At 41.3% G+C, this 17,958-nt stretch overlaps 2 protein-coding genes across 2 annotated transcripts in view; both read left to right on the top strand.

The window, feature by feature from the left end:
* The first annotated feature begins 410 nt into the window (after positions 1-410).
* On the top strand, positions 411-7,216 carry LOC148097256 (cytolytic toxin-beta-like). The gene is made up of 4 exons (XM_087832384.1): positions 411-510; positions 2,603-4,296; positions 4,339-4,428; positions 6,035-7,216. Exons 1-4 carry the CDS (start codon positions 411-413, stop codon positions 7,214-7,216), a joined length of 3,066 nt encoding a protein of 1,021 aa, XP_087688510.1.
* A 4,949-nt stretch (positions 7,217-12,165) lies between these two features.
* Positions 12,166-17,958, top strand: part of LOC148097254 (uncharacterized) — a 43,794-nt gene continuing 38,001 nt past the window's right edge. Inside the window, exon 1 of the mRNA XM_087832208.1 lies at positions 12,166-12,265. Coding sequence (XP_087688334.1) covers positions 12,166-12,265 — 100 coding nt within the window. The remainder of the gene's footprint in view (positions 12,266-17,958) is intronic.

Raw genomic sequence — 17,958 nt, 5'->3', positions numbered from 1 at the left:
TTAGTCCCAGCTGTGTTTCCCATTCCCTCGTTACTCCCTGGTGTAATTAAGCCCAGTGTTTCCCTATGTCCGTTGTCACGTCGTACCCTCTCAGTGCTGTGTGTTTCTGCCGTGCTCTTGGTTCACATTGTTGCTTCTTGTCAGTTCCTAGTTTCTAGCTTCTGTGTTTCTATTTTTCTAGTTTCCTGAGTTCTTAGTTTTCTAGCTTCTAGTTGTGTTTTGTTCCTTGTATTTAGTGTTCAAGTTTATGCAGTGCAATAAAAGCTGCCTCCTTTCGTTCATCCCTCCGTGTCCTGAGTCCTGCATTTGGGTCCTATATCCTGCCTGCCACAAAGTGTCACATGACAACAGTAAAGTGAGAACAGAAAACTGACAAACTGTTTCTGATTACTTCCAGTTCATACTGAACCATGGACTCTAAATCTGGTGATACAATGAAGATGGCAGCACTTGGCCGGCCTTTTGGCCTGGGGATGCTGTATGACTGCCGAAGCGATAAACTTGTCCCTGGTAAGATTTAACCTGTCACATCTGAAGTTTCAGTATTTGAAGCTATTTTAAATTCTTTTGCTTTTGTATTGGATTTAGGTAGCACAGTGGTTAGCACTGTTAGCTTACAGCAAGAAGGTCCTAAATTTGAATCCATGAGGTTAGGTGAACTGATTATTCTAAATTGCCAATGGGTGTGAATAGTTGTATGTCTCTCTGTGTTAGCCCTGCGACAGACTGGCGACCTTTCCAGGGTGAACCCCACCTCTTACCCTATGACAGCCATTACTCCAGCTGTCCATCATGTATCACATACATGATATCAAATAATTCACTGTGCAATTGATCTGAAGGGAGACTCTGTCCACAGTGACCAAAACAGTTTTTATAGTAGGCATTAAACATGATTTTAACACAAGAAAGTTGGACGTGTGTGTGTGTACATATGTGTGTGTGTGTGTGTGTGTGTGTGTGTATATATATATATATATATATATATATATATATATACACACACACACAAAGGCACTCATTAATAAATAGCTGGAAAAGAAACATGTGTAGTTGTAGCAGTAACCAGTGTGTTAAGTGGATGCGTTGTACAGGGAGCCACAGGCAGGAAAGATTTCCTGTGTCGTTCAGTGGTGCTTTTCGGTAATCTCAGACTCTCACTGAACGTGTTCCTGTGACTGACCAGCATGTCATGGAGTGGGTGGGAGGTGTTATCCAACATTGTCTTTATCTTGGACAACATCCGCCTCTCCGACACCACCTTGAGGGAGTCCAGCTCCATCCCCACAACATTACTGGCCTTACGGATTAGTTTATTGAGTCTATTGGCATCTGCTACCCTCAGCCTGCTCCCCCAGCATGCAACAGCATAGAGGATCGCACTGGCCACAACAGACTTATAGAAAATCCTGAGCATTTTCTGGCAGATGTTGAAGGACCTCAGTCGCCTCAAAAAATAGAGACGACTCTGGCCCTTCCTGTAAAGTGCTGTGGTGTTTTTAGCCCAGTCCAGTTTATTGTCAATGTGTACTCCAAGGTATTTATAGTCCTAATTGAGCATTGCGTGGCACATCCGACATACTGTTTTACTTTTGTCCATGACGCGCTTACCTTCAGGGTCATACGTCACATGAAAACCAAAATAGTTCCAAATGCCAGATCTGAATGAGGGTGGGGGAGGTTCCATTTGCCATGTTGCAAGGAGAGCTTAACTTCTGTCTCGCTAGCTTGCCCTGCGCTCAGTGAATCTGCGTTCGACTACTCTATATATAAACACATATACATATATATTAGGGATGCAACGATACTCATATCGATATTGAACCGTTCGATACAGTGCTTTCGGTTCGGTACGCATATGTATCGAACAATACAAAATGTTTAATTTATTTTATCAACTTTCCTTCTGACGATGCTGTCTGTGTTGAGCGCTCAGTGGATCTGCCCTCGACAGTGCAGCCTAGGAGGTGAGCTGGCTTCATGATGAATGCACAGATGTGGTGCAGAATGTGCCGTGAAAATTTAATAAATGACAAATTAAAAAGGCATGAACATTTTTTTTGTATCGAAAAAAATATCGAACCGTGAATTTTGTGTATCGTTGCACCCCTAATATATATATACATATATACATATACAGACAGACAGACAGACAGACAGATAGATGTGTGTGTGTGTGTGTGTGTGTGTGTGTGTGTGTGTGTGTGTGTGTGTGTGTGTACACGTATGTAGACGCCAGGTCAAGAGGGAGATATCATTAGCCCCACCCGAGATTGGGTACCAAAGATAGGGTATCGCCCCAAGGTTCCAAGTTAAACATTGGCGTCCCATTACAAAAACCAAATCAAGTCTTTTGATATTATTACTATCATTGCCTAAAATGTGTATTATGAGTTGAGTGTTGACTGAGATGCAGAGCCTGAACTCCAGAGTTTCTCCAGTCTCCAAAGTTTCATTTACTATTTTTGTGATCATCACAAAAAAGACAAAAAAACAAAGTAATTTTTTAAAAAAGAAATTAATAAATAATAAATAAATTATTTTAGAGTGTGATTTAATTGATGGAGTCCTGGTATTAATGTTTTTGCTTCTTGTTTTGCAGGAATGACTCTGTGGGATCGTGATGAGCTGATGAAAGATATAGCAGAAAGATCAAAGCCCTCTAATGAGTTTGAAATTGTTGCATCTGAATCAATTTCTGGCAAATCTTCAGCTCTAAATGTTGAAGCTTCACTGAAGGCAAGTTTCTTAGGTGGGCTGGTTCAGGTTGATGGATCTGCCAAATATCTGAATGATAGTAAATCTTCCAGAAATCAGGCCAGAGTAACACTGAAGTACAAGGCAACCACAAAGATCCAGGAGCTGTCCATGAATCATCTTGGAAGAGGAAACGTGAAGCATCCATATGTTTTTGATCAAGGCTTAGCAACACATGTAGTCACAGCTATTCTTTATGGAGCACAAGCTTTCTTTGTGTTTGACCGAGAAGTTTCTGAACACGAAGATCATCAAGATGTTCAGGGCAACTTGAAGGTGACCATCAAGAAGATTCCCTTACTTTCTGTAGAAGGTGAAGGTTCCCTGAAGATGGAAGAGAAGGACAAAGCCAGTCTTGATAAATTCTCCTGCAGGTTTTATGGAGACTTCTGTCTTCCACAACCACCAACAACCTTTCAAGGTGCAGTAGAAGTCTACCAAAGCCTGCCAGGATTACTAGGAGCTCAAGGAAAAAATGCTGTACCAGTGATGGTCTGGCTGCTGCCACTGACAGCTTTAGATTCTTCTGCTGCTAAACTCGTCCGTCAGATCAGTATAGGATTAGTTCAAGAAGCACAGAGAGTCCTGGAGGACTTCAGTGAGCTGGAAATGAGGTACAATGATGTACTGAGAACCAGCACTGCACAGCAGTTCCCACAGATTGGTAAAAAAATTAAAAGTTTTAAAGAAATGTGCTCTGAGTTCAAACTGGAATTCCAACAAACTTTGGGAAAGAAACTTCCATCAATCCGAGGAGGAGGAGAAGAGGAAGCTGAGCTTGCAGAGATCCTGAAGAAGAGACATTCTTCACCTTTCAACAGCAAAAACCTGAATGAGTGGATGGACTGTAAAGAGAGAGAAATCTACACTTTAATGTCTTTTACCAGCAGGATGAAAAACACCAAAATCATCTCATCTCAAAATGATCTGTACAAGGAAAGTCTGAGTGCAGAGCATGTTGTGTGTTTTGTTTTCACCTCTCTGGGAAAGGATGAACCGTACCTCTCAGCTTTATCACAATACTTAAGAGGAAAAACCAGCTCAGACATTCAAGATCCTCACACTCATGATGTAGAGAAGGAACAATGGTACGCCTCAAAAGAAGTAACAGATGAAATGAGGAAGAAAGCAAAACTCTTCAGTGATTTTGCAGAGGCCAACAAGGAGAACAAGAACATTAAGTTCCTGACAGTGGGGTTAACTAATGAGACCCAGGAAGGTTCCAGCATCTACCTTTATGAAGGTGGATTTGCTGTCAGTGAGAACTTTGAGCCTCCTTCAAAGCCTGAAACTGTGACAGCAGCTGACAGAAACCACAACAGTGTGACACTGAAGATTTCTCCACCCAGATTTGGAGCAGAGAACATCACCTCCTACTCTGTTGAGCACTGTGTCAGTGGAGAGGATGGATGGCAGCAGAAGACAGAAGCAAAGGCTGAAGAAGTCACAGTGAGAGATCTGAAGCCAAACACAGAGTATGTGTTCAGATGCAGAGCAGTGACCTCAGCAGGTGTCGGGCCGGATAATCAAGTTTCTATTAAAACAACTTCAAGTGGCAGAAACAAAGAAACATGTTTGGCAGAAAAACTGAGAGATAAAAGTGAAAAGATCAAATCTGATTCCCCCACAGTTTACAAACTGCCTCTGACAGAAGAACACATGAACATACAGTGGGGCAAAAAAGTATTTAGTCAGCCACCGATTGTGCAAGTTCCCCCACTTAAAATGATGACAGAGGTCAGTAATTTGCACCAGAGGTACACTTCAACTGTGAGAGACAGAATGTGAAAAAAAAATCCATGAATTCACATGGTAGGATTTGTAAAGAATTTATTCGTAAATCAGGGTGGAAAATAAGTATTTGGTCACCTCAAACAAGGAAAATCCCTGGCTCTCACAGACCTGTAACGTCTTCTGTAAGAAGCTTTTCTGTCCCCCACTCGTTACCTGTATGAATGGCACCTGTTTGACCTCATCATCTGTATAAAAGACACCTGTCCACAGCCTCAACCAGTCAGACTCCAAACTCTGCCATGGCCAAGACCAAAGAGCTTTCGAAGGACACCAGGAAAAGAATTGTAGACCTGCACCAGACTGGGAAGAGTGAATCTACAATAGGCAAGCAGCTTGGTGTGAAAAAATCAACTGTGGGAGCAATCATCAGAAAATGGAAGACATACAAGACCACTGATAATCTCCCTCGATCTGGGGCTCCACGCAAGATCTCATCCCGTGGGGTCAAAATGATCATGAGAACGGTGAGCAAAGATCCCAGAACCACACGGGGGGACCTGGTGAATGACCTGCAGAGAGCTGGGACCAAAGTAACAAAGGTCACCATCAGTAACACACTACAACGGCAGGGAATCAAATCCCGCAGTGCCAGACGTGTTCCGCTGCTGAAGCCAGTGCATGTCCAGGCCCGTCTGAAGTTTGCCAGAGAGCACATGGATGATACAGCAGAGGATTGGGAGAATGTCATGTGGTCAGATGAAACCAAAGTAGAACTTTTTGGTATAAACTCAACTCGTCGTGTTTGGAGGAAGAAGAATACTGAGTTGCATCCCAAGAACACCATACCTACTGTGAAGCATGGGGGTGGAAACATCATGCTATGGGGCTGTTTTTCTGCCAAGGGGACAGGACGACTGATCCGTGTTAAGGACAGAATGAATGGGGCCAAGTATCGTGAGATTTTGAGCCAAAACCTCCTTCCATCAGTGAGAACTTTGAAGATGAAACGAGGCTGGGTCTTCCAACATGACAATGATCCAAAACACACCGCCCGGGCAACAAAGGAGTGGCTCCGTAAGAAGCATTTGAAAGTCCTGGAGTGGCCTAGCCAGTCTCCAGACCTCAACCCCATAGAAAATCTGTGGCGGGAGTTGAAAGTCCGTGTTGCTCGGCGACAGCCCCAAAACATCACTGCTCTTGAGAAGATCTGCATGGAGGAATGGGCCAAAATACCAGCTACTGTGTGTGCAAACCTGGTAAAGACCTATAGTAAACGTTTGACCTCTGTTATTGCCAACAAAGGTTATGTTACAAAGTATTGAGTTGTATTTTTGTTATTGACCAAATACTTATTTTCCACCCTGATTTACGAATAAATTCTTTACAAATCCTACCATGTGAATTCATGGATTTTTTTTTCACATTCTGTCTCTCACAGTTGAAGTGTACCTCTGGTGCAAATTACTGACCTCTGTCATCATTTTAAGTGGGGGAACTTGCACAATCGGTGGCTGACTAAATACTTTTTTGCCCCACTGTATATGGATGCAAGAAGTTTAACCTTGGAGAAGAAACTGAGGGGCAGAATCGTACAATAATACTTTTTGGAGCGACAGGATCAGGAAAGTCCACTCTGATCGATGGGATGATCAACTACATTGTTGGTGTCGAGTGGGAGGACAGTTTCAGGTTTAAATTCATTAATGAGGATCAGTCAACATCACGACCTCACAGTCAGACCTCTGAAGTCACTGTTTACAAAATCAACCACCAGGATGGATTTAAAATCCCGTTCTCTCTGACCATTATTGACACTCCAGGCTTTGGAGATACAAGAGGCATAGAAAGAGACAGAGAGATCACAGAGCAGCTACGTAATCTCTTCTCTGATCAGGGTGGTGTCACTGAAATCGATGCTGTGTGTTTTGTAGCACCAGCTGCTCAAGTGAGATCCACAACACAGAAATATGTGTTTGATTCAGTGCTCTCAATCTTTGGCAAAGATGTGGCAGAAAACATCAGCATTGTGGTGACATTTGCAGACAGTCAGCGACCTCCAGTTCTAGAGGCGATCAATGCTGCAGGAGTCCCATGTCCTAAAACAAAAGACGGGCTGCCGGTTCACTTCAAGTTCAATAACTCAGCGCTGTTTGCAAACGACAAAGGAGACAGAATGAGTGATGATGATGAAGAAGGAGGTTTTGATCAGATGTTTTGGAAAATGGGGACAAAAAGTATGAAGAAGTTTTTTGCTGCTCTGAATAAAATAGAAACCAAAAGCTTGACACTGACAAAGGAAGTCCTCAGAGAAAGAAAGCAGCTCGAGATTTCAGTTGAGAATCTGCAGGAGCAGGTGAAACTTGGGTTAGCCAAGCTTGAGGAGATAAAAGAGACGAGTGATAAACTTAACATATATGGAGCAGAGAGGAGGCGATACCTGGGAATGGAGAAGATGATTGCTGAAAAACTGGAGGCTGAATATGAAACGTTACAGGTTGAAGTGATGAAACTGATGGAGAAATCTTCTAAGTGTCTGAACAGACTCAAAGAGACATCACTGAAGACAAACCCTCTGTATATTCCAGAGTACATCGACATGCTTATTGAAGGAGAGAAATCTGAAGTCAAACCAGGCTGGAAGAGACGAGTTGAGTCTCTGATGTCCATGAAGGAAAAAGCAGAGCTCATGGCTAAAATAGAGGAAGGAGAGAAACTCCTTCACTGAACGTTCATGTGATCACAAAGAAGAACAAAGAAAAGGTCGAGACCAGTTTGAACTCAGATGATAAAGATCTGAACTCAGTCGATGAAGACAAACGACACATGTAAAAAATCTCATATTTACTGTTTGCTGCCTGATAAGATCTCATTTTAAAATTGATTTATCTTTAACATAGAAGTGTGATTATTGGAGTGGACTTTACGATGTTCAACCTTTTACTTTTTGTTTTCAGCATATTTTATATTCTTTAACTTTGATCTAATATTAAGTTTATTTTCTCAGTGACTCCTGATGTTGATGTTTATGGAGTTTTTAATGTGTTGATTTTTATGCTTTTATTTAAAAAGTATAATTTTACTTTTTGTTTACTTTCCTGTAATTTTTCTGGATGTTTCTGTAATTTAGTTGCTTCATAAAACACAGTAAATGTTTATCAGCTATCAAACGTAGTTTTACTAACTCACAGGTGTCATTTACACATTCACAGCTTCATTTTCATTTACTTCCTGTCCACTCGTTTTTAAATTTACACTCAGTAACTTAACACAGTGCTTGTAGTTTGGCCAGCAGCCCAGCAGAGGGCGCTCCCTTCCAGCAGAGTCCTCAGTAATGTCTGACAGTGAGGCAGCATGAAGAACTTCAGCCGTCTGAAACCAGCTCGAATGTTTCCAGTAAAGCTGTGCTCCTTTAGTCTCTGTGCATTTACTACATTACACATTATTTTATTAGAATCATTGAATCTGGCAGTTCTGAGCTCTGTATTCTAGTGATGGGATTTCCGGCTCTTTTTAGAGAACCGGCTCTTTTTAGAGAACCGGCTCTTCAGGTTGTTTTGTTGCTTTAATTTATTTATTATTAACAATAATATAAAATTATGCACAAAAGGAATTACTAATGTAAAAAAAGTGGTTTTATTTATATATGTTTATATATAAATATATGCGGTGGCCCCTAGAGACAAAACACGTACAAACTCCAAAACACATTTCTAGCGTTAACTGAACTTCCAAAACAGCTACTTAGATCACTTAAATTACACAATTGAAAGCATATGTGTATTGTTTGTGTATTTATACACAATCACTCATATATATTCAAATAATAATAATTTAAAAAAAATGTTCATTTACCTGTTACTACCACACACCAAGTCCGGTCGTTGGTTCTTTCTGGCTTGTGTAGCCACGAGGTAACAAAAGCTCAACACTGCCCCCTAGCATCCTGGAGCACTTCTGTTGTGTTTTTTAAGTGTTTTGGAGTTTGTATGTGTTTTGACTGTAGGGGCCACCGGAAATATACTTTTATTTATTCACTCCACATAAAATGTAATAAATAAATAATATAATACAAAAACCAACTATTCAAATTTCAACTTTTAACTATTTAAATTTTCAGCTTTGATAATTATAATTTGATCAACTGGTCCTGAATCCAATTGACACCCTCTTCTCAACAAGAAGCCTGAGGTCGGGGGAGCCCGACTATCCTGGAGGGACATTCCCTGCCACATACATGATGGACAGGTGGAGGAACTGGAGGGTCATGTGCCTGGCGGGACGGTCGATTTAGGACAGGAGGAGTATCTACCTTTTCGGAACCATGATAACAGGGTTCTTGCTGATCTTAGCTGGCTTGGACTTGTGTGGTGGACCGAGTTGAAAACAGGAGGAGTCACAGAAATTATTTGAAAAATAGGGTTGCCATTTAACCCTCTCAAGGCAGGCGTTGCAAATTTGCAACAAGTAAAAACTAACAACCTGATTACCCCACATACATATTTTATGAGGTTTTTTTACTCAGAAGTACCACTGCAGGTATTCTTTTGTGCATTAGCAACAAAAACTTAATTTGAGCCTGAGAGGGTTAAACCAAAAATTATATTTACAAAAGTAATAAATGTTGAGCTCATAAAATAGGTAAAAGAAACAAAACTCAACTCATGTAAAACCGCAACTTAACAAACCAACTGACTGCCCAAACAAGCATAACTGACCTAAACATGAAATGACACACAAGGATTTATCTAATGGCTGATCAGACCACTATGACACATGAGGGGTAACTAAACAAAACACAACTGTAAACAAAAAAAAAATGCAGTACAGTCTGGTTTGATAATAAACTAAACACCAAAGAAGAAAATCAAAAACATTAACCCCTAAACTCAAATATTTAATTAAGGGCAACTACTTTGTTTTTACATTAAAGAAAACACACATTCCCCCCTTCAGCAGGAAGTGGTGGTGCAGTCCAATTATCCCTGTTGCATTTAATGCTTTCAAACCCTGGCCACCACATTTTGTCTGGCAACGACTTCAGAGTGTGGCCATGGGTTTGTCCATCACAACCACCTTTCTGATGATCACCATCATCCCATGAGGCAAGCATGGAGCTCCAGACCGAGAGCGACTGATGGTCGTTTGATATTTCTTCCATTTCTAAAGAATCACACAACAGTTGTCACCTTCTCACCGAGCTTCCTGCTGATGTCTAGAAGAACGTTCCTGGCTTCTTCAGGTCTACGGTCTTATCTGACATCCTCTGACAGATTTATGGTCAGATTTATAGATGTGAAACTGTGAGTGTTAAAAAAACATTTCCTGAAGATGAAAGTTGAATTTCAATATGTTTTTTTTCTCTTCGTGCACCAATCTGTTCAGTAATGTTTAATTAATGTGCTTGTTAATATTACTTGAATGTTGTCTGTCATGATCAGTAGCAGCAGCTGCAGTGTGTTGGTGCCACAAGGGGGCAGCAGAGTTTAAAGCCGCAGATATCAGACCGTTTGGGGTTGGAGTTGCTTCCTCTCAGAGACCAAGAGGCAGACGACAGAACAACTTCAGAGGATCGACGACCTCTGCTGTGAGTACACTGTGTGTCATCATAATGAATGCTAAATGATCCAGGTAGATCAGTTAAAGAGGCATTTCAGTCAGACAGACTGTCTGTCTTCATTCAGGGAGGGAAACACTTTCCCTTTCATTCCCTTTCACTTTCATTCCATCAGTGTTTTAAAGCTAAACAGCAAGTGAAACTGAAAGTGAGTGCTGCCATTAATCAGCTCTGATAAAACAGGATGACCACACAGTAATGGAGTTTATTTATTTAATCCCAAATGTGGGATGACTGTGTCACTAATGTGTGAGTGTCGATGATAGTCTGTGGAAAACAAAAAGCAAAAAGAAACCAAAACAAACAAACTCCCGCCTGCTGGGGAGGAGAGAGAGAGAAAGTTACAGGGTGTGGTCCAACAGTCAGATTTCCTCAGGAAAGACGATAGCTGAGTGGTCAGAGCGCGCTTTGAATAGTCCAAAAATGACCTCTTACCTCCTTCTCCTTAACATTTTTTCTTCATCACAGTGGGAAACATTACAAGGTCAAGGAAAGGTATTAAGGAGGATTTTTAAGGACTTAAAAACAAGAAGAAACTACAGTGACAGAAGATGGACTACAAAATGTGCATCTCACTCTGTGTTCTTCAATTTATATGTTATTACCACTCACAACTATATTTAAAAAAAATCATGGTAGCAAACATAGTTATAGTTGAGTAATATAACACTGAGATTTATGTAATTGTATAATAAGGGCCCAAAAACTGCAGGTAATAATATGGAAATGAAGCCCGGTAGTAAGGTGGTAATAGTTCGGCAACAAGGCAGAAACAAGAACGTAATAATGTGATAATTACTGGTGGAGGACATGTTTTCTGTAGGCTACCTGTTCATTTTTCTTTAGCTTTATTTATATTAATGTACACATCTCCAGTTATCCTCTGCTGCTGAGACAGTCAAATTAAGTTCTTCAAATAAGGTTCTTGGGAAATGATCTGGAACATTGTGCAACCTCATCAAATGGGACTGGATCATAACAGTTAGATGTGAAGGAATGCAGAGTGATCAGCTACTCTGTGAATTTGGAGCAGAAATGTCCCAAGCTCCTCACAGGAAGATTACAAAATGTGCACATCGACAAAGCAGATGGTCCAGTTCATACAAACACACTGGCACAAACTTCTCTCAGTCCTGCTACCAATCTGAATCACACTCACTTCCTCTTACAATCATCAGCTTTTCACAATAAAACAGGATACATTGTACTCCTTTTAAAAGGAATTCAAACATTTTCATCAATATTTTAAACATTATTATTTTACATTTTAACATGGATTTCAATATCTTCTATCTTCAACACATTTTAAGAAATGACGGTTTTAACTTGGTTACAGTTTTTTCTGAGGTTTATCAACCTGACAGTGTTACTTTGAAATAATTTTTAATAATTACGTCAAAGGCTGAGAGAATCCAAAAGCTAAAAGGTGGAAATCTTATAAGAATTAATTTTCTAAAGCAGTTAAAACTCAGTAAGAACTAAAATATGTTTAAGAATTAATTCAACAATATTTTATAACACACATAACGTTTAATCAACAGTCCTTAAATACAAACACAGCAACATGTATAACTTTGATGTTTTTTTCTCACATTTTCCTGTGTGTCCATAGTGGTTAGTGTTGTTCTCTAACATGTGGAAGGTCCTACTGTTTTTGGTTTTGTATATAAATTAATTAATTTATAATAATTATACAATTAATTTAGTTTAATGAATCAACAAAGAGTTTTAATGCCTGAACCTGCAGCTGTTTGCTTTCCAGTGGATCCACAGCTGTGCAGGATCACCATCTACTGATGTAATAAGGTTTTATCTTAGTATGTAAATGTATAAGAGGTGTTATTGACAGTTATAAACAGAAACAGTTTGTTTCCGTAAAACTGAACGTGCAGCATTTTACAACCTACTACACTGTCGCTGTCTCACCCAGGAGGTGCCAGGTGGAACTATTCCAGATGTTGTCAGTTATAGTAATGGGTATAAAAACAAACAGCTGGACAGCAGAAGAACCAGAAAAACATCCTCAAACTTTTTCTATGTTTTCCAGGTTAGACTGAAGGATGGACGGTACATCAGGCGGTGCGATGGAGGTGGCAGCGCTGGGTCGACCTTTCAGCGTCGGGATGCTGTACGACTGTCGCAGTGACGCGCTCGTCCCTGGTAAGAATTCACATGTAAAAATTCTTGATGCATCACAAACTTTCATTTTTTAAAGCCAGTCGACTGTAGAATATATGTATATATATGTGTATGTGTGTATATATATATATACATATATATATACACACACACACACATATATATATATATACACGTGTGTATATATATATATATATATACATACGTGTATATATATATATACACGTATTTATATATATATATATATACACGTGTGTATATATATATATATATATACATACGTGTATATATATATATATACACGTATTTATATATATGTGTGTGTGTGTGTATATATATATATATATATGTTATATATATATATATATATATATATATATATATATATATATATATATGTTATATATATATATATATATATATATATATGTTATATATATATATATATATATATATATATATATATATATATATATATATATATATATATATATATATATATATATATGTTATATATATATATGTTATATATATATATATATATATGTTATATATATATATATATATATATATATATATATATATATATATATATATATATATATATATATATATATATATATATATATATATATATATATATATATATATATATATCGATACCCAACATCCACAATGACGGCGAAACAACTAGTAGCTCAGTGTTCCAACATTCGAAAGAAGGGACTGCTCTCACAGCTAGAGATTGACGAGGTACAACATAAATGCTACGGCAAGGAGGAGTCAGGACGCCAGGTCAGGGGGGAGATATCATCACCCCCACCCGAGATTGGGTACATAGCCCCAAGTGCGACAGGAGAAGGATCATTGAGTGCGAGAGGAACTGACCTGAAAGATAGGATCATGGCCAAGCTTGAAACCTGGACCCCCCGTAGCCGGTTGCCAAGATTACGTGAAGTACCCTCAGAAGGTTTGCTAGATGATGTTAATGCAGCACTACGGACGATACCTACAGCCACGATTACCGACACTAACAAGCTGATCTACAATACGGCAGCAGTGATCAGTGAGATGCTTGGCTACAAGTTGAACAGCCACAAGGGGCAGTACCCTCCATGGAGAAGGAGGCTAGAGGGCAAGATCAAAGTAGCACGGAGGGAGGTGAGCCAACTAACGGAGTTGCAGAAAGGTGCGACAAAGAAGTTGCATAAGAAATACAGCAAGCTGTCCATACCTGAGGCCTTGGAAACTGCCAAGCAAAGACTCACAGCCTTGGCCAGCCGCTTGAGGAGGTACACCAGAGAGATAGAAGGCAGGAGAATAAACCAGCTGTTCTCCACAGAAGCAGCAAAGGTGTACTCTCAGTGGCAAGGGAACAATAATAAGAGAACAGCACCACCAAGGCTGCAGACGGAGCAATATTGGAAGAGCATATGGGAGAAGGACGCAACCCATAACGGCAATGCTCAGTGGCTAGTGGATCTGAGGGCAGACCATAGCGACCTCCCTGAACAGGGTCCAGTAACCATCACAGTGGCAGATATCCAAGAAAGGGTCTCCAGTATGAAGAGTTGGACAGCACCAGGGCCCGACATGGTTCACGCCTACTGGCTGAAGAAGCTGACTGCACTCCACGAGCGTCTGGCAGCACAAATGAACCAGCTGCTAGTTGATGAGAGACACCCGGAATGGCTAACTGAAGGTCGGACGGTCCTGATCCCCAAGGACCCCAAGAAGGGACCAGTCCCCTCCAACTACCGACCAATAACCTGCCTCAGTACTACATGGAAGCTCCTGTCAGGCATCATATCGGCAAAGATGAACAGGCACATGGGTCAATACATGAGCGGGACACAGAAAGGAATTGGCAAGAATACCAGAGGCGCAAAACACCAGCTACTGGTAGACAGAACAGTCAGCCGAGACTGCAAGACCAGACTAACCAACCTGTGCACTGCCTGGATTGATTACAAGAAGGCCTATGACTCAATGCCCCACAGCTGGATACTGGAATGCCTAGAATTGTACAAGATCAATGGGACCCTAAGAGCCTTCATCAGGAACTCAATGGGGATGTGGCGTACAACACTAGAGGCCAACTCCAAGCCCATAGCACGAGTCACCATCAAGTGCGGGATCTACCAGGGAGATGCTCTGTCCCCACTGCTGTTCTGCATAGGCCTGAACCCCCTCAGTGAGATCATTAACAAGACTGGCTACGGATACCGACTACGGAACGGAGCAGTTGTCAGCCACCTCCTGTACATGGATGACATCAAGCTGTATGCCAAGAGTGAACGAGACATCGATTCACTGATCCACACTACCAGGCTATACAGCAATGACATTGGAATGTCGTTCGGGCTGGAGAAGTGTAGTCGGATGGTAACAAAGAGAGGGAAGGTAGTCAGAACTGAGGGGATTGAACTACCAGAAGGCAACATTGCAGACATAGAGGACAGTTACAAGTACCTGGGGATCCCGCAGGCGAATGGGAACCATGAAGAGGCCGCTAGGAAAGCTGCAACCACCAAGTACCTGCAGAGGGTCAGGCAAGTCCTGAGGAGTCAGTTGAACGGTAAGAACAAGATCCGGGCCATCAACACGTACGCCCTGCCCGTGATCAGGTACCCTGCTGGGGTAATAGGCTGGCCAAAGGAGGAGATAGAAGCCACTGACATAAAGACAAGAAAGCTCCTTACCATGCATGGAGGGTTTCACCCCAAGTCCAGCACCCTGAGGCTGTACGCTAAGCGGAAGGAAGGGGGTCGGGGACTGGTGAGTGTCAGCACCACAGTCCAGGATGAGACAACGAACATCCAAGAATACATCACGAAGATGGCCCCAACTGACAGCGTGCTCAGTGAATACCTCAGGCAGCAGAAACCCAAGAAAGAGGAGGGAGACGAGGAACCATCATGGAAGGACAGGCCCCTGCACGGTATGTACCACCGGCAGATAGAGGAGGTGGCTGATATCCAGAAATCCTACCAGTGGCTGGACAAAGCTGGACTGAAAGATAGCACAGAGGTACTAATCATGGCAGCACAAGAACAAGCTCTGAGTACAAGATCCATAGAGGCTGGGGTCTATCACACCAGGCAAGACCCCAGGTGCAGGCTGTGTAAAGATGAGAAAATCCAGCACATAACAGCAGGGTGCAAGATGCTAGCAGGCAAGGCATACATGGAACGCCATAACCAAGTGGCCGGCATAGTGTACAGGAACATCTGTGCCGAGTATAACCTGGAAGTCCCGAGGTCAAAATGGGAAATGCCCCCAAGGGTGGTGGAGAATGACCGAGCTAAGATCCTGTGGGACTTCCAGATACAGACGGACAAAATGGTGGTGGCTAACCAACCGGACATAGTGGTAGTAGACAAACAGAAGAAGACGGCCGTAGTGATCGATGTAGCGGTTCCGAATGACAGCAATATCAGGAAGAAGGAACACGAGAAGCTGGAGAAATACCAAGGGCTCAGAGAAGAGCTCGAGAGGATGTGGAGGGTGAAGGTATCGGTGGTCCCCGTGGTAATCGGAGCACTAGGTGCGGTGACTCCCAAGCTAGGCGAGTGGCTCCAGCAGATCCCGGGAATAACATCGGAGATCTCTGTCCAGAAGAGCGCAGTCCTGGGAACAGCTAAGATACTGCGCAGGACCCTCAAGCTCCCAGGCCTCTGGTAGAGGACCCGAGCTTGAAGGATAAACCGCCCGCAGGGGCGTGCTGGGTGTTTTTATTTTTTTTTTATATGTATATACACATGTGTATATATATATATATATGTATATACACATGTGTATATATATATATATATGTATATACACATGTGTATATATATATATATATATATGTATATACACATGTGTATATATATATATATATATATGTATATACACATGTGTATATATATATATATATATGTATATACACATGTGTATATATATATATATGTATATACACATGTGTATATATATATATATGTATATACACATGTATATATATATATATATACACATGTGTGTATATACACATGTGTGTATATTTATACATGTGTATATATATATACACATGTGTATACTCAATACTTTGTAACATAACCTTTGTTGGCAATAACAGAGGTCAAACGTTTACTATAGGTCTTTACCAGGTTTGCACACACACTAGCTGGTATTTTGGCCCATTCCTCCATGCAGATCTTCTCAAGAGCAGTGATGTTTTGGGGCTGTCGCCGAGCAACACGGACTTTCAACTCCCGCCACAGATTTTCTATGGGGTTGAGGTCTGGAGACTGGCTAGGCCACTCCAGGACTTTCAAATGCTTCTTACGGAGCCACTCCTTTGTTGCCCGGGCGGTGTGTTTTGGATCATTGTCATGTTGGAAGACCCAGCCTCGTTTCATCTTCAAAGTTCTCACTGATGGAAGGAGGTTTTGGCTCAAAATCTCACGATACTTGGCCCCATTCATTCTGTCCTTAACACGGATCAGTCGTCCTGTCCCCTTGGCAGAAAAACAGCCCCATAGCATGATGTTTCCACCCCCATGCTTCACAGTAGGTATGGTGTTCTTGGGATGCAACTCAGTATTCTTCTTCCTCCAAACACGACGAGTTGAGTTTATACCAAAAAGTTCTACTTTGGTTTCATCTGACCACATGACATTCTCCCAATCCTCTGCTGTATCATCCATGTGCTCTCTGGCAAACTTCAGACGGGCCTGGACATGCACTGGCTTCAGCAGCGGAACACGTCTGGCACTGCGGGATTTGATTCCCTGCCGTTGTAGTGTGTTACTGATGGTGACCTTTGTTACTTTGGTCCCAGCTCTCTGCAGGTCATTCACCAGGTCCCCCCGTGTGGTTCTGGGATCTTTGCTCACCGTTCTCATGATCATTTTGACCCCACGGGATGAGATCTTGCGTGGAGCCCCAGATCGAGGGAGATTATCAGTGGTCTTGTATGTCTTCCATTTTCTGATGATTGCTCCCACAGTTGATTTTTTCACACCAAGCTGCTTGCCTATTGTAGATTCACTCTTCCCAGTCTGGTGCAGGTCTACAATTCTTTTCCTGGTGTCCTTCGAAAGCTCTTTGGTCTTGGCCATGGCGGAGTTTGGAGTCTGATTGGTTGAGGCTGTGGACAGGTGTCTTTTATACAGATGATGAGGTCAAACAGGTGCCATTCATACAGGTAACGAGTGGGGGACAGAAAAGCTTCTTACAGAAGACCTTACAGAAGACGTTACAGAAGATGTTACAGGTCTGTGAGAGCCAAGGATTTTCCTTGTTTGAGGTGACCAAATACTTATTTTCCACCCTGATTTACGAATAAATTCTTTACAAATCATACCATGTGAATTCATGGATTTTTTTTTCACATTCTGTCTCTCACAGTTGAAGTGTACCTCTGGTGCAAATTACTGACCTCTGTCATCATTTTAAGTGGGGGAACTTGCACAATCGGTGGCTGACTAAATACTTTTTTGCCCCACTGTATATATACGTATATATACGTGTATATATATATATATATATATATATATATATATATATATCAAGTCAAGTTTATTTATAAAGCACATTTAAAAACAACCAAGGCTGACCAAAGTGCTGTACAATAAAATACAAATATAAAATACAATAAAACACAAGTACATAAAACACCTCACTGATAAAAACAATAAGTTAAAACAGTAAGTTAAACCTTGCTAAAAGCC

Source organism: Neolamprologus brichardi, chromosome 18, assembly GCF_056152115.1.
Source record: "Neolamprologus brichardi isolate AB-2024 chromosome 18, ASM5615211v1, whole genome shotgun sequence".
NCBI classification, from domain to species: domain Eukaryota; kingdom Metazoa; phylum Chordata; class Actinopteri; order Cichliformes; family Cichlidae; genus Neolamprologus; species Neolamprologus brichardi.
The sequence above is the reverse complement of the archived record's forward strand: the minus strand, read 5'-3'. Positions and strand labels throughout refer to the sequence as shown.

What these genes read in the sequence shown, in the direction of transcription:
- LOC148097256 (XM_087832384.1), top strand. Translation starts at nt 411, where the DNA reads ATGGACTCTAAATCTGGTGATACAATGAAGATGGCAGCACTTGGCCGG. An exon ending in AAGCGATAAACTTGTCCCTG is followed by an intron (nt 511 to 2,602) that starts GTAAGATTTAAC and finishes CTTGTTTTGCAG; the next exon opens with GAATGACTCTGTGGGATCGT. An exon ending in AAGAACACATGAACATACAG is followed by an intron (nt 4,429 to 6,034) that starts TGGGGCAAAAAA and finishes CCCACTGTATAT; the next exon opens with GGATGCAAGAAGTTTAACCT.